The 20,868-nt window shown below is 38.6% G+C and overlaps 1 protein-coding gene and 2 long non-coding RNA genes across 3 annotated transcripts; 1 reads left to right on the top strand and 2 right to left on the bottom strand.

Annotated features, from left to right (window-relative positions):
- The first annotated feature begins 220 nt into the window (after window positions 1–220).
- Window positions 221–1,164, top strand: LOC141621667 (uncharacterized). Its single transcript, XR_012532558.1, has 2 exons — window positions 221–294; window positions 962–1,164. It is a non-coding gene; the product is annotated as an uncharacterized LOC141621667 (long non-coding RNA).
- Window positions 1,165–12,744: 11,580 nt separating this feature from the next.
- LOC141618939 (MACPF domain-containing protein CAD1-like) lies at window positions 12,745–18,621 on the bottom strand. The gene is made up of 3 exons (XM_074435994.1): window positions 18,570–18,621; window positions 13,756–13,910; window positions 12,745–13,263 (listed from the first exon to the last, which is right to left on the bottom strand). The coding sequence occupies exons 1-3, from the start codon at window positions 18,619–18,621 to the stop codon at window positions 12,745–12,747; spliced, it is 726 nt and encodes a 241-aa protein (XP_074292095.1).
- Window positions 18,622–19,476: 855 nt separating this feature from the next.
- On the bottom strand, window positions 19,477–20,868 carry LOC141621666 (uncharacterized). The gene is made up of 3 exons (XR_012532557.1): window positions 20,615–20,868; window positions 20,470–20,525; window positions 19,477–19,720 (listed from the first exon to the last, which is right to left on the bottom strand). It is a non-coding gene; the product is annotated as an uncharacterized LOC141621666 (long non-coding RNA).

Here is a 20,868-nt window from a genome sequence, read left to right as displayed (position 1 = left end):
TACTTCTAAATCGTATAATTCATTTAATCTTTATTTATCATATTAGTATTTAATTTAAATCCCGAGTCATCTAAATAAATTATTCCCGAGACATTTAATAATTCAAGTCGGGTTTTGAGTCGGGTTTGTTAAAAGAGGAAAGTTTCTATTTCGGGAGGTGTCTATATTTAGTAGTTAGTAATTATAAATATTATAATTGTTTTAGGTGACGGGTTCGTGAAGGATCGATAATCAATTCATTGCTTTACTTTCTGGACTGCTTAACTGCTTAATTGGATTTGCTGGCACTTTGAGGTAGGGAAATACACTTGTCCTACTATCGTTATTGATCGAATTGTGTTGACTGGATTTCTAGTTGTCGAATTACGTTATCATTTATATTCGGAAAGGTGATTGATTGAATTGATCGTATTGAGTATGATATCGCAACATCGGGTAACTGGCATGATTTTATGTTTTATCAGTTCGGTAATTTATATACATATTGCATTGCATTAATTATTGTTGAGCATTTCATATGCATTGGAGTTGAAGGATGAGGCGGTAGTGACGATGTTGAGATACGATGTGATGTTGTGATAAGCAGTATTGGCCTTCGGGCTCCGAGATTGCCATTAAGTTGGTCTGTGATTGCCATTAAGTTGGTCCGTATATGCCATTAAGTTGGTCCGTGATTGCCATTAAGTTGGTCCGTGATTGCCCTTAAGTGGGTCCGTGGTTGCCGTTAATCGGTCCGTGAGGTAAAAGAGAAAAGAGAAATGAGAAATGAGTTATGAGATTGAGTTGAGGCGGATAAGGAGGTGACGGAGTATCATGCATATCATATTTACTGTTTTATTGGTTTTCCTACTCAACCATTGGTTGACGTGTTTGCTTCTGTGTCAAAATAAAATTGATGCCTGCTTTAATTGATGGCATCCTGTGGTGAACCATTTAATATTTCCGGTTAAATGGGGAGCAGATTTAAATAGCAGGTTTTGAGTTAGCTGGATATGGGGAGCTTGGACGTGTGAGCTTTCGGACCTGCAGGAGTCTAGATCACAAATGTAGTTATATCACTTATTTAATTTCCGCTGCGAGTTGTATTTATTTTTACATTAGGTTCTAGTTGATTAAAAATTGTAAGACTTATGTAATCATTAAAGTTTTTATTTAAAGTACTTTGGTGAGTTGGACTTTGTTATCTACTACCTCGGGAAACCGAGATGGTAACAGTCCGTTTTATGAGGGAATGTCTTGACGAGGACTTCTTTTATAAACCGGGGTGTTACAGTATTATTTCATGATATTGTTGCAATATATATAAGTCTAGGAGCCTAATGATTAGGAACCGATTGCTAACTTAATTCTATAAATTAGGCATTAAATATTACAAAGTAAGTAACAAATAATTACGTAAATAATTTACATATTTACTTATATTCTATCACTCCCCCGCAGTTGAAACGGGAGGTAACCGAATGTTGAGACTGTCGCGAAAATCATCAAAAAGAACCAACGGTAGACCCTTTGTGAAAATATCCGCTACTTGATAACGTGATGAAATGTGCTTGACCCGAACTTCACCACATTCAACTTTTTCGCGCACAAAATGAATGTCCATCTCGATATGTTTGGTGCGTTGATGTTGAACGGGGCTGCCAGACAAATACATAGCACTTACGTTATCGCAATAGACGAGAGTAGCTTTAGACATTGGAACATGTAGCTCGACGAGAAGATTGCGAAGCCAACACGATTCTGAGACAACATTTGCAACCCCACGATACTCGGCCTCTGCACTTGACCGAGACAAGGTCGGTTGACATTTTGAGGCCCACGAAATGAGTTTGTCTCCAAGATAGACGCAATAACCCGAAGTAGACCAACGCATATCTGGGCAGCCACCCCAATCTGCGTCCGTGTAGGCAATAAACTGCTTAGGGACGGACCTGCGAAGCCATAAACCACGGCGTGCACTACCACTGAGATAACGAATGATTCGTTTCAAAGCACCCGTATGTTCGTCCATTGAATTGTGTATAAAAAGTCACACTTGTTGGATGACATAAGATATATCCGGTCTTGTAAAGGTAAGGTATTGCAACGCCCCGGCAAGACTGCGATAGAGAGTGGGATTCGAATAGGGTGTGGTTGAGGCCGAAGCACTTAACTTGGGTTTCGTATCAACTGGAGTTGCGGCGGATTTGCAAGAAGGCATACCTGATTGGGCTATAATATCCTCGGCATATTTCCGTTGGCAGAGAAATATGCCAGTCTTGGTGTGCGTGACGGAAATGCCGAGAAAATAGTGATACGTGCATTTTATATAGTCTTTTTAGCCTATTTTATGCACGTATTTCTACGCTTTTATCGTAGTTTATGCTATGAAATGCCCCGAATATGCTACTTTGGTTTGTTTTGTCTTATTTGTAGGAATGAACCAGAAAGTAGTGAAATCAAGCCTTTTACCATCCGTTTAGCATGCATTTGGAGGAAGAGTGAATTTGGAGCGGGAATGTAGCTATTTTGAGATGCGCAAAGAAGAAAGATAGCTAGGCGAGCAAAGGAAGAACTTCAAATTGCTAGTGCCTATTTTTAAGAGCTATATCTCGAGTTCTACAACTGATATTCAGGTTATTCCAATTGGAGATGAAATATTGTTCTCTTAGCTTTTCAAAGCCACCGGAATCACCCTGTTTGCCCAAGTAACGAAGAAATGGCAGCCGTTTGAAGTTCAGTGCGCAAAGCAGGAAACTGTTTCTGGAAAGTACTCGATCGAGTAGAATTTTGTTCGATCGAGTCCTTTTTCTACTCGATCGAGTAGTTGCATTTATTGATTTACTCGATCGAGTAGATTTTCTACTCGATCGAGTGGTTTAAGCTTTGGTTTTCTCGATCGAGTGGTTTTATTCCACTCGATCGAGTGGATTCGCTGATGGGCTGGGCTTTTTAGTTAATTTCCGTCATTTAGGTTTAATAAATCCTATTTTTCTTATAAATAGGATATGAGGACGACATAATTAGGGGGCTTCTCCTCTCTTATCATTTTCATATACACTGTTACTGTTACTACTGTTCTTCCTTATTTTCCGGATCAATAATTCAGTAATTCATTCTTTCTCTTTACTTTTATTTAATGTTTACTTCTTCTTTATTTCTTGTTCTCTATTTCATTATGCGTAGCTAATTCCCCTTAATATGTTAGGATTAGGGAAGTCGTGGTAGCAATATGTTAGGATTGACTTGATTAGATTAGTCTTGCGATAAGAATTGTTTTAAGCAATTTAATTGTCATTAGGTTGAATGAATGCATGCAGGAGACCAATTTATTTAGTTAACCCCGACCTGGATCGAAAGATTGGAAGGGAAGGCTTGCTTAATTACAATAGGTGATACCTAATTAGGGCGAAAGCTAAGTTAGGAGACCCTAGGGCGATTAGAGACCGAAAGGGTATAATCGTAGGTTTAAGGACCGAAAGGTGACGACCTCGCTCTTCTTATCAATAGTTTAATCAACTCAGTTGACCCGATAGTGTAACTGCCACGGTAGACCGACCCCTAGCATATTCCCTTCTCTTATTGTTAATTTCTCGCATTCATTTCTCTCTTGCCTTAGTCTTTTTAGTTTAGTTAAACAATCAAAACCCCCAATTGTGACATTAGACAGATTGAGTTAAACAGATAATTAGCAAAATAGCCTCCCTGTGGAGATCGACCCTACTTGCTGCTAGCTTAGTTGTATTTAGGTATTTTATTTTTGGTACATAACGACCGTGCCAAATTTTGGCGCCGTTCTTGGGGGAGGCGACGCTTTTATCTGTTTTATTTTGTTTGTCTTTCGCCTCGAGGGAAGACTAAGTACCTTGAGGTCTGTTCTTATCTTCCTCTTTAGTCTTTGTTTTGATAGGCCTACGGGTTTATTAGACGGCAGCTTCGAGGGAGATTATCGAAGGGAAGACTTGAGTACCTTCGATCCCTCTTGCCAAGATGACATCTCGTCTCCCGACTAATCGCTCGCCTTTGAAGCCCAAGTGAAAAACCGCTAGTTGGGAAAGGAAGAAATCTTGGGGATGTGGTCTTCTTGAGCACAATGCACTTGTAGTTGTGCCGCCACATCCACCCTATCAATGGCCACCGAACAAGATCCTCCCGATATACAGAAAGAAGAAATTGCGGAGCTGAAATCTTTGTTGGAGACACTTGCATCTCAAATGCAAGAATATGATAGACGTATGGAAGCTCAAATCATTGAGTGAGTCCAAAATTGCTCGATTAGCGGTGAGTCGGATGGTAGGCAACCGGAAGAGGTGTACTTGACCGAGAGCGGTTTTTCCCATGAAGAACCCGTGTTGCCCAATCTTGAGAATGATTTCTATGACTCGGATGACGAATTTACTCGTATTTCAAGAGTTTATGCGAAGATTTTAGCCCTGTACAGGAGGAATCACTCGATCGAGTGACTAACATTAGTCGATCGAGTGAATTTCCAGGAGAAAGTGCTCGATCGAGTAATAAATCTGATCGATCGAGTGAAATGCAGGAGGAAAGTGGTCGATCGAGTAACAATTCTGCTCGATCGACTGAATTGGCCATTGGGAGCTTTGATTCGTCAGTTGGGTTTGATTTAGATGACGATTTTGATGATGATAACGGTTACGGTGAATCTCCCCTATTCAAAGCCGAGTCGGATACACTTGAAGCGGCGATTTACGGGATGGATTCCACTGAGGAGGGTGACGAGGAAGCAGCTGAGTCGGTATTTGCTCCTAGCTCGGATGAGGTATTACACTCGTTTGTCGATGATTCCATTAAGAGAAACCTACCTGAGGTAATTAGCGGTAATCTTATTATTGTTAATTTTCAAAGTAAGCTACCTCATTTGACTCGTGCTAATTCTTTTAATGCCATACCCCCTCCCATGTGGACGTATAATTTAACTGCCTTTCACCGTACTTATCATGTCAAAATTGCTAATCTGAAACGTAGCCCTAATTTATCGTCAGTTGCTCCTGTGCTCCTTTATTTTGTGGATAAATTTAGGAGCTCGCATAGGAAATTTGTTAGACTTAAACAGTTAAACATTTTTATTTCCTATTTCTTTATTCCACTTTGGTACTACTTATGCTTTTTTTGTAGCACATGCGCAGATGTATGATTTAATGCTTCGCGCTTTGAGCTGTTTTGATTATGACTGATTATAGAGTCTCGAAGAAAAAGAAGGTCGAGCTGGGACCTGTCTGAAGCTAGCGCTACCCGGGAGGCAACCCGGAGATTTATTTTTAATTTTCTATTTCATTTCAGTTGTAATAAATGGTTTTCATACCATAAATTATATCAATATGCTTGCTTTGTCAGTTTTGCGGGCTATTTTTATTGCGTTTTGCAGGAATACACTGAGGATCACTCGATCGAGTACCTTTTGTACTCGATCGAGAGCTTTTTGCTGCTGAAGTCACTCGATCGAGTATCTTCAAAAAAAAAAAAAAAAATTACTCGATCGACCACTATTCCTCTCGATCAAGCTGTTTTGGACGCCCATTGCTTGACTTAGCTTCTTGTGATGATGTTTCGGAGCTTTAGCAACCTCCCATGTTCATGGTCAGTTTGGGGAGGTCCCTTTATTCGCGCGTTTTGTGAGTTTTTCCGTATTTTACTCTCTTTCTTCCTTAGTTTGCGTTTCCTTTCCATGTTTTGGTACAATGGGGGCATTGTACGGTTTGGTTTGGGGAGGTTATGCATCCATATCTATGTCTGCATCTTGTTTTTATTGCATTTCTGTTATCACGTTTACTTTCAGTATGCATTGTTGTTTATTTTCATAAAAATCAAAAATCTGATACTCATAAAAATTGAAAAATTTCAAAAAAAATTCAAAAATTTCACGTTTATTTTAGCATATAGGTTGAGTCGGAACGGTGGATTTCAGTGTTGAAATTGCACTATAATTGTCTTTTTGCTTAAGCCTTGCAATAAACTGTTATCTTTTAGCTATGTCTTATTGCATATCTACGAGTTAATGTTAAATTTAGTTGAACATATAGACTTGACCTGAAATTTTGGCAACCTACTTTTAATTTCTAAGATTTAGAGACTTTTAAACTGGTGTCATTTATGACCAGTTTCATGTAGGATTGTGAGTAGTTACTCCTTGCATAACATGTATCATCAATTTGCATGTATATGAAATTCAATTGCTTTTTGCCTGCATACATTCGGGTTAGTGGTTGGTGTCACATGCAGGGAGGTGCTTACATTCCCTTTTCTTTCATTTTTACCCATTTAACTCCACATTAGCCAAATTTGCCTGTTGACCCTTAGCTACACCCAAATTTAGCCTGCCTTGTCAAGCTAGTTTAGATTGTTCTGCGGTATACTGTCTATTGTATCAAATTTTGGCGCGTATTCTGTTGATTCGGAGTTGGTATTTTATGAAAATAAGAGGTTGATGAAAAAAAAGACATGAAAAATGAAAAAAAAAAAAAAACGTGAAAAGTGAAAAAAAAAGAAGAATTCGAAAAAAAAGAGAAAAAAATAGAAACCGAGAAAAAGAAGAAAATTAATTCGAAAAAAAAGATGTTGTTTGTTAGTCGGTTTCACTCCTATGCTTTATCTATATCTTTTGAGGAGTTAGTTCAGTTTGGTTTGGTGAGATTTTATGCCAAATGAAGGGCATTGTGCTTAATTCATAATTGAGTTGGAAATGGATATGTCTCATATGGTTCTCTTTAGGTACTAGCTTGGCCGCCTATACCTCCACATTCCCATAATTGTTTTGCCTTTTCTTACCCATTGCCTCACTTTACCATATTTTTGTAAGCCCTCGGCTGTGACAGGACCTCGTTTGGTTGGAATGTATGTTTGGTAGCTAGAATTGTCTATCATATTAGTTGCATGCATGTTTAGGTGGGTCGTAGTCTAGGTGAGCGACTATTTTTCTTTCTCTCTTATACATATATATGTTCACCCTCTGCTTCATGAGAGAAGAGTGACCCGTGAGAGTCCATTATTAAAGGTCTTGCAAGGTCGACGGTTCAGCTTTATTATAAACATCATACAACTCGTTTGCATTCGACTGTTTTGCTATAGGTGTTAGTTTGCTTGCATTAAATCGGTTTAAGTGGGCATTTGTAGCTAGCTCTGAGTTATCTTTTTCCGTTCCATTAGTTTGCATTTAGTTTACTCGAGGATGAGTAAAGGTTTGGTTTGGGGAGATTTGATACGTGCATTTTATATAGTCTTTTTAGCTTATTTTATGCACGTATTTCTACGCTTTTATCGTAGTTTATGCTACGAAATGCCCCGAATATGCTACTTTGGTTTGTTTTGTCTTATTTGTAGGAATGAACCAGAAAGTAGTGAAATCAAGCCTTTTACCGTCCGTTTAGCATGCATTTGGAGGAAGAGTGAATTTGGAGCGGGAATGTAGCTATTTTGAGATGCGCAAAGAAGAAAGATAGCTAGGCGAGCAAAGGAAGAACTTCAAATTGATAGTGCCTACTTTGAAGAGCCATATCTCGAGTTCTACAACTGATATTCAGGTGATTCTAAATGGAGATGAAAGCTTGTCCTCTTAGCTTTCCAACGCCACTGGAATCACCCTGTTTTCCCAAGTAACGAAGAAATGGCAGCCGTTTGAAGTTCAGTGCGCAAAGCAGGAAACTGTTTCTGGAAAGTACTCGATCGAGTAGAATTTTGTTCGATCGAGTCATTTTTCTACTCGATCGAGTAGTTGCATTTATTGATTTACTCGATCGAGTAGATTTTCTACTCGATCGAGTGGTTTAAGCTTTGGTTTGCTCGATCGAGTGGTTTTATTCCACTCGATCGAGTGGATTCGCTGATGGGCTGGGCTTTTTAGTTAATTTCCGTCATTTAGGTTTAATAAATCCTATTTTTCTTATAAATAGGATATGAGGACGACATAATTAGGGGGCTTCTCCTCTCTTATCATTTTCATATACACTGTTACTGTTACTACTGTTCTTCCTTATTTTCCGGATCAATAATTCAGTAATTCATTCTTTCTCTTTACTTTTATTTAATGTTTACTTCTTCTTTATTTCTTGTTCTCTATTTCATTATGCGTAGCTAATTCCCCTTAATATGTTAGGATTAGGGAAGTCGTGGTAGCAATATGTTAGGATTGACTTGATTAGATTAGTCTTGCGATAAGAATTGTTTTAAGCAATTTAATTGTCATTAGGTTGAATGAATGCATGCGGAGACCAATTTATTTAGTTAACCCACCACGGATCGAAAGATTGGAAGGGAAGGCTTGCTTAATTACAATAGGTGATACCTAATTAGGGCGAAAGCTAAGTTAGGAGACCCTAGGGCGATTAGAGACCGAAAGGGTATAATCGTAGGTTTAAGGACCGAAAGGTGACGACCTCGCTCTTCTTATCAATAGTTTAATCAACTCAGTTGACCCGATAGTGTAACTGCCACGGTAGACCGACCCCTAGCATATTCCCTTCTCTTATTGTTAATTTCTCGCATTCATTTCTCTCTTGCCTTAGTCTTTTTAGTTTAGTTAAACAATCAAAACCCCCAATTGTGACATTAGACAGATTGAGTTAAACAGATAATTAGCAAAATTGCCTCCCTGTGGAGATCGACCCTACTTGCTGCTAGCTTCTGTTAGTTGTATTTAGGTATTTTATTTTTGGTACATAATGACCGTACCAAATAGCTTAAAGGGCCAAGGTCCTTCATCGCAAATTCCGACTTGAGGCGGCTCATAATGGATGCACGAAGGGATTTGGAGGAGCACGTGAGAATTATATCATCGACATAAAGTAATAAGTGAGCCAAATTAGTACCTTGTCGAAGAATAAAAAGGGAGTGATCAACCTTGCTATGCGTGAAACCAAGATGAGCTATATAATCCGCAAACCGTTTATACCAAGCACGAGGGGCTTGCTTAAGACCGTAGAGGGTTTTTTTGAGCAAGCAAACATGATCCGGCCGGTGCTTATCCCGATAACCAAGTGGCTGGTACATATATACTGTTTCATTAAGGGCACCATGGAGAAAAGCATTTTTTACGTCGAGTTGGTTTATAGATCAAGACTTGGACAAGGCAAGACAAAGATCCGTTCGAATTGTAGCTGGTTTAACCACCGGGCTAAATGTTTCACCACAATCAACACCAACTTGCTGCGTTTTCCCGTCACCTACAAGACGTGCTTTATAATGTCGAAAAATCCACATTGAACGAATGACATTTGCATCAGGCGGATGAGGAACCAAATCCTATGTCTTATTATTAATAAGAGCATTGTATTCGTCATCCATAGCCATTTTCCAATTAAGGTCACGAAGTTCTAACACAGGGGTACGAGGAATAGGTGATATAGCGATATTGTGACTCAAATTGTAATTGGGATTGGGATTGGTATACCTGGGATTGGGTTTCACAATCCCCCGATCACCACGGGTTATGGGTTTGGTTGGGGGTAAGGGTCGTCTAATGGCAGGGGCGGGAGACGGGGTAGGAGTCGTGGCAGCTGGGGAGAGACCTAATGACTGGTCACGGCTAGGGGTTGGCTGACTAGTCGTGGCAGCAGGTGAGGGACGCAAGGGCTGGTCAGGACTAGAAGGTTGTTCACTCGGGGTTTATTATGATGTTAGGGACGGTGGAGCGGGACTCAGGGAAGTCATATGGCGAAGGACATATAGGGACAAGCCGGTATCTAAAAAATCATAGGAACTAGTGTCGGGATGATGCAATTTTGCGAAAGGAAAAATAGATTCATCGAAGATAACATGCCGATTAATGAAGATTTTATTAGACGAAATGTCAAGACACTTGTAACCCCTATGATTAGCAGGATAACCGAGAAACACACAAGGAGTAGACCGAGGTTGCAATTTATGTATATTGGTGGACGGGATGAGGGGAAAACACAGACAACCGAACACTCTAAGATGGCTATACAACGGTTGGCGATTATATAGCATGGAAAGAGGTATGTTGTAGAAAATGGGTTTGCTAGGAAGTATGTTGAGTAGGTATGTAGCCATGTCTAACGCGTGATGCCAATATCGAGTGGGTATGGACGCATGAAACAAGAGAGTCCTAATGATGTTATTAATGGAATGAACTTTACGCTCGGCCTTACCATTTTGGGATGAAGTGTGGGGACATGAAAGACGAAAAATGACGCCTTGATCCGCACAGAAATCCTTAAATAGACCATTAACAAATTCCGTGCTTTTATCACATTGGATCGATTTTATTTTACGCCCAAATTGTGTTTGAACGTAAGCATGAAATTTTAAAAGAATAGGACTAACTTGGCATTTTTTGGCAATAGGAAACGACCAAATAAATTTGCTAAAATCATCCAAAATCAATAAATAATATTTGTGACCCGATGAGCTAAGTGTGACACCCCCATACTCCAAGTGCCTTACCAGGACCACTTAAGGTATAAGAACGTCACCATCTCGGTTACCCGAGGCAATGATAATCAAATGACAATGAAGAAACATAATTTAAATAATAATATAGTTTAAAGTGATTACATGATCAAAACCAAAATCGTTAAACTCGAAATACAAGATTCTCGAGACGGTCTTCTTCGCTAAAACTATCAAAGCTATAAAACATCGTCTGACACAGCGGAAGACTTCTAACTGCCACGTGATGACTCATCCCAGCTATCTCATACGCGTCATGTCATACCTGCTCAATAACTGCTCACCACCCCCCGAATGGATCACCACAGTTTTTAAAACATTAAACGGGGTCAGTATTAATTACACAATCAAAGTCACACTGAAACAATCATACAAACGGCTCACACACAATCCCAGTCTCCATCTCCAATCACCTCATAACTGACTACACACTAAAGTGTGTAGCCCTGCCAGAGTACCCATCGCAACAGATACTCCTCGCCGCCAGTGGGGGACCGCAGCCGTTCCCACCTAAGCCCCGCTCATCTCCATCGAGCGATAAATCATGTTCATTAATGTGCACATCCCTCCTGTGGCGGGTTCCATAGGAGGCGAATCAAGGGCGTGAAGCCACTCCCGCAAGTGACTCCACTCAGCTAGAGACGCACCCCGAAGAACACAGACAGATAAACAGTAACCACAACACAAACTCAACAACCGTCTGAAACAATCAACAATATGAAATCACAATCGTCTAAATCAATCAACAATCACTAACTACAACACAATCACCACACACATCATGTAACTAATACTGAGTAGGGAAACCCTACCTGGAATGCAACATAAACAGCAGACGATCTAGCAGCTGTCTCAAAACCTTTCCTCTACGAACCCTCCTCCTATACACATAATCATACAATCACTACCACATTAACATAAACATAGAAAACCCCCAATCCCAAAACTAGGGTTTAAACAACCTTAACCAAATGCTATAAAAATGGTACGTAGGACTTACCCTTGACGCAAGGATCACAATGATACAAAGAACGATGAAATCCGACCTCTCTAGCTCCGGGATTTGCCAATAATGCGAATAGGAAGAACAACGTAGTTTGCAATCTCTTTTAAGTGTATTAGGTTTATAAAAAGTGTTTATGAAAGATGACGGCGTAATATAAATACTAATTCGCATTATTAACAAAACCCGTCGAGATATAACCCGTTAACCGACTTACTCGATCGAGTAACTAACATACTCGATTGAGTGCCACTTACTCGATCGAGTACCAAGGCTACTCGATCGAGTATCCTACAGACAGAACACTGTTTCGTAAATGAAAACATGCTTGCTCGACAGAGTAAGCCCCACTCGATAGAGTACCCAGAGACTTATAAAACCGTAGTATTACACTAAGAACGGGTGATGTCCAAATATCACAATAAAGAATATCGAAAGGCATATAAGTATGCGTAATAGAAATAGGAAACGGTAACCGAACATGTTTTCCAATGGTGCAAGACTGACAAATAGAGTTTGATGAATGCGAATTACAATCAACAAAATTCTTCTTTCTAAGAATGGAAAAAACGTTAGCTCCGAGGTGTCAAACGGTAATGCCAAAGAGAAGATGTTAAGGCTGCGAACGTTGATGGATGTGCGGCAGAAACGGTGGTGGTGAAAATAGGATAACGCTTGCTCCGAATCTCACATCTCATGAGACGAGTCCTCGTCCGCAAATCCTTCACACAAAAGCCAAAAGGGTCAAATTCAACACTGACTAAGTTATCGGTAGTAAATTTTCTCATTGACACTAAATTTTTGACTAGGTGAGGGGAAAATAGGACATTTTTAAGAATGAATGGGGGATGTGGTTTGGGCAGTGTCGCATTTCCGTAACCTTTAACTGGAATAGAATGGCCATTTCCGAATGGCCATTTCCAACAATTATACCGCAACAAATGCTCAAATTAACAAAAGACGAGAGATTACCTTGGTTAGCCGTCATATGGGACGTTGCTTCGGTATCCATGACCCATGGTTCGGGTGGAGTAAGACCAAGAGTGTACATGGCAGCCTCAATGTCAGTTTGCGACGGGGACGAACCATCAGCTGCATAAGCCTGATTTGGACGAGGACCGAGAATACCTACTTGAGTACAGTATGACATACCAGGTGGTCGAACCCATGGACCAGTGGGATAAGGACACGGTGGATAACCCCAAGCTTTGATGTAGTGGGGTAGTATTCTTCTTCTATCAGTAATTCAACAGCGAATATTTAGCTCGTAAGACTATCTTCCCTCCGTTAACCCCAAGCTTTGCACTAGTGACTAACCAATGGTATGGAGAATCCTATGGGACCCGCAACATCTCGGTTGAATCTACTAGTTTCACGAGCTTTGCTGCACTTCCGGAACCATCTGATTTATTATCATTTGAGTTCTCAGCATTTTGTTTCTGCAAGTTCACCGGGCTATGATCCCAAACGGATCTCCTTATGGTACACCCAGGTACCTTTGAGAAAAGGAGCTTTAGATACAACACACTTTTAGCACCAAAATCCCATACCCCGAGTTGAGCTCTTGTTACTATATGTACAACGGAGAGATCCACAATGCAAGTTTCTTTATGTTCTATTGGAGCCGTGCTCACATGAGAAAAATGCTTCCATTTGATCGTTTCAAACCAACGGCTATCTTGTTCCTCGGGACCTTGCCATTTTTTGGCACCAATGGCCATATGGGCATCCCAATGAGGCTGCAAAATTTTCGGGAGTGAAACTAGGTGTTGGAGATGAATTGCAAGGCGGTTTTGCTTGCTGCCTTCTAGGCTAAGCCTCAAACCTGTAACTGGCTTACGTCCGACTGTCACCTACAAGATCGAATGTGGTTAAATTATAAAATACAGGGCCATATATAATCTGTGTAATTAAGTTGAGAGAAAAATTCTGAAGGGATTAGACATGTTCTTTCCATGGTATATTGTTTATCAAAAGCCCTTCGTGGCTTCGTCATAGAAAGTTTTAATTGACGCGTACGTAAATCACCTAATCAAAAAATCTGTCATAACAAGCTTCTTTTCTATTTGAATTGCTCTAGTTGCTTTAAGCACCAATATTAATCGGATAAGTATGTTGACCATTAATTAAAGTTGACCATAGTTATATGTATTATTTTAGAATACAAACTGTAAGGATAGCACTATAGAAGAGACATGTTAAGCACAAAGAAAATGAGCAAGATTCAGACTTGGAGCAATTCCGTTGAATCAGTCAAGAAAGAAAAGTAGGACAATTCCAGAGAATATGAGGGAGTAATAAACTGCCTTCGAGTAAAAAGTAATCAGGAAAAGGACGAAAGTTACCTGTTTAGGACTGATGTAAAGCTTGGGACCCATCAAGCTGAATTGTAGGGATTGGCAAACCGGTTCTTTTCTCTGTAGAAGACTCTGTTCAGGTGCCCAAGCTCGAGCTATTTGGAACGCTAAGAAATATTGAAGATCTTCGAGAGGTGGCTTGTCTATCAAAAAAAAAATTCAAGTCAATGAGCACATTTCGTAAAGTAAAGTATTCCTCCTCCCACCAAGAATAAGAAGGCAACTTGACCTTCAACCAAATTAACCAGACTCTTGCTTTAGAGATCTAGAAAAGACTAAGAGCGACTTCAACTATTCAACGTAGTTGCACTACGCCAAATAAGACCTTCAATAACGGTCAGATAATGCAATTACCGTTATTAAATAAAAACACGGAACCGTTATTGCAACGACTGTTGTTAAATATATACCACGCACGGTTGTATACAAACACGCGATCGTTATATAACATCAATAACGGATCTATAATACCGTTATCACAACTCAAGAACCGTTATAAAACTGTTGTTAAATATGTTTATGGCAACGGGTATAATTTTAAGAAACCGTTATTAAATATTAATAACGGTTTCAAACTCGTTGTCCTAGTTTACTATTGACAACGGTTTAGTGGTTCCAAAACCGTTGTTAAATATTATATATGATAACGGTTCATTTCGTTATCTTATTTAATTAAATGTCAAAATTTAACAACGGTTTAATTCCGTGCTAAACCTTTGTTATATTTATCAATTGACAACGGTATTTAACCGTTATCTATTTTTATTGATGAAACTTTGACAACGGTTCTTCTTAAATAAACCGTTGTTAACGTTTTGAACTCGACAAAGGTTATCGTTCGTTATCTTATATTTTTGGCGGTTTGAATGGGAGGGAAAAGATGTCAACGGTTATTTATCTAAATAAAACCGTTGTCAAATAATTGTTTGCTACGGGTTGTTTTTAACCGTTATCGTTTTTAATTATTTTTAAAAAAAAAATGATTTTAGCTTGTTCTAGCAGCACAATAGCGTTTGTAGCATTGGAATGCTCTTTTAAATTCTTCTTTGAAAATAGCATTCCAAAGAAATTGTGCAATCGCAAAAATTCAATCCTGCATCAAAATATTACACCCCGTGATCAATTAAACCCAGTTTCAAAACACTACAAATAGGATGATCAAAAGCCAAAACACAACTTCCTAAAAAAAAAACAAAAGAAGCCAATACACAATGACTCTCTCTATATATATATACACACACCCACATACATAAAGCATGAGCAAACTATTGAGACTCCGCTAATGAAACAACATAACTGGCCCACATATTTCTCATCTGATTGGTGTCCTCTGGCGAATATTCTGAGGCTTTGTTGAATATTAGTGGAAACTACAATTCAAAATATACATAATCAAAATAGATATAATACATGGAAGTATACAGAATTGAACTCAATTTACGTCTGAAATAGTTTTTAAATCACACTAACCCGTATCGGAATGGTAGAAAGTTTTCCGTTGATAACCTTCCATATGGACTGACAAATGTAAAAGGCGCATTGTTTGTCGTCTGGTGCTTTAGGAGACTATTATATAAATCACACACAAATCAGCTGAATTAGATAATCAACCTCTCGCATAAACATTAATTAAATGATACGAGTAATTATTAAGAATACATTTACTAATGGCTGATAAAATTGGGAACAATGTTGCTTTCATATTTCCCAAGTGGGAATAATTTTTTTTTTGTTTCAAAAACACTAATTCATAAATATACACACATGCCATTATTATTTGCATATATATGGCTCAAGTCATACAATAACAAATGACATTATTGAAGGTTGTAAATTTACTCAGTTATCATCCTTACACAGCTGTCTGAGGGTTTGCCTTTGCGAGAGTCAATCCAGTACACTGTTTTTGTTTCCACTTGGATTGCCAGTAGCACCCAATACTTCCTATTCAATTTGGGACATTGAACTGTTAGTTCATTTACACGCATTTGAGCATGTTAATAATAAATTTATAGAACCGTGATTCATTACAATAATCACGTACTATATATACATATTCTTATTGTAGGGGGCAAGCCATAGTTTTTGGACGACATCAACCGACGAGCGATACTATTGATTTGTTCTTCGTATGAAATTTTGTGCACAGAGAACGCCTTAGGACTCAAGAATCCGTAGGTGTGAATTGAGACCTTCAACTCAGCGAACTGATTATTGAGGTACCTATTACGCCACATGGAACGAAGATTGTTATTGTAATTTATAATTTAAATAAACATCATTATTCGTAAATGGAAATGACTAAATAGTTTTATTAATAAAACTTACTTCATCCAAATCAAAATGTGAACAACATCTAAATTGTCAAGGTCGACAAATTCCATCAGTTGCTTCGGGTCCAGTATGGCTATATCAGCTGCACCCATAATTTCCTTTTCAATGTTAATCATGACTATATCCCCCTGTAGGTGACCTCTTTACATCCAGGTTGTGCAAAGCCTTCAGCGAAGCAGTTTTCATTTTTTTCTTATATTCACACGATTCATAATAAGAATCATAAGCAGGCTGACTGCAACAACTTTCGTTGAAGTAATAGTAATTGTTTTAGCTGCCATCACGGCTTTGCTTAACTTCTGCAAATGTAAAGATTAAAGTACTTACGATATGTTAATATTCGTACTCTAATATATTTAAAGAACAAGTAATAATTAACGTCTGCATATAGGTACCTCGGGGATGACAACATTGATGAGGTTGTCAGGCCATTGCACATAAGAGTTTAGGGCTTCTTTCAAATAAGTGACCTCCTCATTAGGAAATGGTACTTTTACTTTCCCATACTCGTCTTTATATAATTGGGACACTTACACTTTCCTGCAATTGTGACGAAGGGGTATAACATGAACCTTAACTTTCTGAAGTCGGTCGTAATTGAACACGTATCCCCTGACAACAGCAACTTTCTGTTTCCCCTGTAAATAGGACAGACGACAAGCCACCTTGCAATCGCCCTTCATGTCAGCTTTAATCAATTAGTACACATACATTCACTACCTTTAATAAATTTCATAAGTAAAAAACGTGTATGATATGAATAATTATAAACTAGCAGCTATTACATTTTTCGGTGTTGAGAAGAACATCTGATCATCAACTACCTCCACTTCATCCTATGTCACGACCTTCCTGGCATCCTCTTCCTCTTCAACTGCCTGATATCGATCCTCGGCTCCCACCTCAGTCTCCTTTGCCATTTCCTTCTCCCTTGCCATGTCATCCTCGGCTTCCTTCTGTATATTAGCACTTGTCCATATAACACGTACTGATTTTCCAAATCATATAACACACTGTATATAAGACATAAATATTATTACCTCTTTTTCCTCCTCCTCCTCCTCCTCCTCTACTTCCTTTATGACTTCTTGAACCATATCCAACTCTTTTTCTGATGGCTTTTCCCCAATTTCCAACATTCTCACCATCAACCTGGCTATTTTCCGTAGTTGTGTAGTAGAAATTAATGTCAGCATATATAGTTATAAATTACGTTAGTTCAAAAACAGTATTTATACGGTTACCTTCTTGGAATCATCACCACTCATCATCCTTCGAGTAGTTTTCCCAAAATACTTAGTGATACCAACATGCGTCGATACCCCTCTCACACGACCTGGATGCTCTGCTTTGCCGATTGCCCTAGCAAGAATGTCATCACGTCCTTCAGGCTTCCATTTTCCTTCCTGTACCTCCTTCTCACAGATTCTCTACATACACATAAAACCATTAAGCAACTCACAATTATATAACTTCGACCACCAGTGGTAGGAGTGACATATTTATTCAAACTTACAATTTTCTCTTTGATGTCCTTTTCATATTCAATTTTCGTCTTTCCATTCTTAGGAGTGTGACCTTCCACCCAAGCGTCGTGACGACTGAATTTTCCAAACTTTGCCTACAATTCATTCATCACATTGATATCCTCTCAAAATATTTATGATTACTATGAATATATATAACATTCATCACCTAATAGTCTAATATTATAATAATTATGTACTTACAAGTTTCTTTTTAATCAATCTATAACCACCCCGGGAGCCGTAAAAGAATGTCTTTTTCTTTGAAATGTTCGCCTTGTTCCTCTCACTCATAGCCTTTATCAAATAAATTGTATCAAGAAACGTAAGCATGACCAAACACTAAACTAAGTATACTTCTTTACTTATTATTATTAAGTTACCTTAAACTTGTCAGACTGCCTATAAGCGATATAGATATCCCAATGGTCTTGACTGACATACGGATACTTCTTTTTTGGTGGTTTCTTATTCATCTCCCCGGTTTTCTTGTTGAACAAGTGGTTCTCAGCAATCTTTAACTTCCAAGATCTGAGAGCTTCCCCTGTCTTTTTTTTAGATATTTATCATACATTTCGGGGACAACGTAAGCTAACTGCATATATGATGAGCATAGTTGGTACAAGTGTTTATGCTAATACACATATCAAGTAGTAACTTAATTTCAGCTAAAACATTTATTATTGTATATACATACTTTTATTCTGTTTATTAGCACGGTGTCCCGTATTTTACTCAGTTCACTGATACGCGGCGTACCGAGAGGCACATACTGTCTTACACAACAACCAATCCAACTCGCAAAATACCCGACATTCTCACCATATGGCAGCTCCGTATCTTTATTCCACTATAAAGGATTAGGTATCTTTGAATTTATTGCTTCTAAGGAAACCCTGTGGCGCATTCGACCCGCAGTGTGTTGCAAATTATTCTAATCACCTGAGTCGTCGCCAGACGCATTTCCATTGTTTCTTTTCCACTTTTCGACCATATCTAAAGCAGAAATTAATAAACAAATAATAACAATGCATACTTATAATAACAAACAAATCTATAAAGAGGAGGGTTTATTACTTCTTTAAAGAGGAGAATCCGGATTGATCTGGCGGCGGTAATGGCGATGATGACGATGGCTGTGACGACGATGGGGTAGACTGGTGGTTGAGGGGAAGCTCAGTGTTTGAGGATATTATGTGGGGGAGGGGAAGCTCAGAGTATATATATGTGTGAATAATACAACACTTGCAAGACCTTGTTTATTGGAAAGTAATAAACACGGTATAAGAAAAACTGTTATAATTTGTTTCCAATTAGACTACGGCTTTGTTTGAAACCGTAATTGATTAGTACTATCTACAACGGGTTAAAAATAACCGCTGTCTGTAATATTTTCATTTTGTTTGATTTTCCCGCCAAGAAATAAAGCATCATTTTTATATACATAACAACGGTCTAAATCGTTATAACTGTACACGTCCAAAACAACGGTTTAGGTATAACCGTTTTACTTTATATTTCATTTTGTTTGATTTTACCGCCAAGAAATAAAGCATCATTTTTATATAGATAACAACGGCCTGAACCGTTATAACTGTACACGTCCTGAACAACGGTTTAGGTATAACCGTTTTATTTAATAATTCATTTTGTTTGATATGATTTTTCCCTAACCCGCCTGCTGCAACAGCAGAAAAAGTTTACAACAACAGTTTGATATATAACAGCAAGGCAATAATTACACATGACGTAAGATGCCTCATGTAATGTGTCAGCAGATGATGATCAACATGGGTCGCAACCCATATATAAGGGCCCTTTTGTTTAGCATCCGAATAGATCATCCCCACCTCTCCTTCTGAAAATAACAGTTACATCTTGTATGACAAAAAAAAAATTACGTCTTACATTAACATTCACTTCTCTTAAGTTTGCTAAACAAACTTGCTAAAAAAACACACAATCCCTCCCCCGCCATAACTGTTGCCACCACCACCACCACGTGGACCACGACCGCGTCCCCTGCCTCTGCCACCAGGACTGCAGTACTTCTCTCCATCAGCTGGCTTCAAAAACTCATTGATGCTGACAGACTGCAAATACACCCGAACAGTATAATTATAACCCTAACCTTTTTTCGCACAGAATTTGAATGAGAGATTATTGCACATGGGACCAATCCATCAGCTATAATTGTGTATAAGTCGGTATTTAAGTAGGGTCTCATACTCTCATGTGATGTAAGATGCTCTCATACAAGACTCCAAGCATATCCCCAATCTGACAGAATGGAAAGGGAAACAAGATGCAAATAACAGTAATAAAAGTTGCATATGTTGGACCTTTTAAATCACTCGCTCTTTACTTCGAGAAATTTACAGGTGAGGTTCGATAGCTGAATGGATCAAGTACTGCCTGCATTTGAATTGTAGTTCATATTTGAGCGGATGGTTTGATTTCCGGGTTAAACCGCCACTGGAAAGAGAATTACTCGAAACTAATGGGAGTCCAAAAAACAATATAGGCACAACCACCACGAGTTCAAAAAAAATGTATCAAATTAGATGGGTACCATCTCGAGACTGGAATAGTGATTGTTACCCTCTCATAACTGATTTACACCTTATGTGAGCGCATATTTTACCACCCAAATTTACTATGCTCCTTATGAGAGCATAACACAAGAGAATGCAAGGCACTAAAAATAAAGATTGGAAATGTAAAACTTTGCTTCCTTGAGATTGACCCTCGACAATGTACAAGTATTAGGAAACGATGCATTCATACATCATTCGGAGAGCTACAACTTCATAAACAACCCCTTGGTACATCAGAAACATACCTTCTTTGTTCTCTCCCTTTCAGAAGCCTTTTTTTTTCCTTATCCTTGTCAGAACCCTGAGATTAGCAAGTAGTTCTACAGGTGAGGCGACTCCCAACAATTTTCGCAGTATAACCGTCAGTAGAAATAGCAGTAAGAGACTTACCAATTTAATGAAAACGAATTCCTCATCCCTTCTACTTGAAAGTTGTTGCATGGATTTCATTCAACCACTTATGTCCAAGTCTCACAAAATTAGCATATAAGTTCACAAAACAAACTTTATGATTCACAAAATCACCTTCAAGGTTCACAATATCGAAACATATAATCCGCAAAATTGAGCACATATTTTCACAAATGAAAACTGAAATAGAAAACAATAACTAGATCTTCAAGAAAAGGAAATACCTGTTTCAA

The sequence above is a fragment of the Silene latifolia genome, chromosome X, assembly GCF_048544455.1.
Source record: "Silene latifolia isolate original U9 population chromosome X, ASM4854445v1, whole genome shotgun sequence".
Lineage (NCBI taxonomy): Eukaryota > Viridiplantae > Streptophyta > Magnoliopsida > Caryophyllales > Caryophyllaceae > Silene > Silene latifolia.
Note: the sequence above shows the minus strand (reverse complement) of the source record. Positions and strands in the feature narration are given on the sequence as shown.

Bases quoted from the DNA above. Each gene is read 5' to 3' on its own strand.
- LOC141618939 (XM_074435994.1), bottom strand. From the start codon at position 18,621: ATGGTCGAAAAGTGGAAAAGAAACAATGGAAATGCGTCTGGCGACGAC. The intron at 13,911-18,569 runs GTGATTAGAATA...TTTTTTTGATAG, and splicing joins TGCGTCTGGCGACGACTCAG to ACAAGCCACCTCTCGAAGAT. The intron at 13,264-13,755 runs GTAACTTTCGTC...TCGATCTTGTAG, and splicing joins TTTACATCAGTCCTAAACAG to GTGACAGTCGGACGTAAGCC.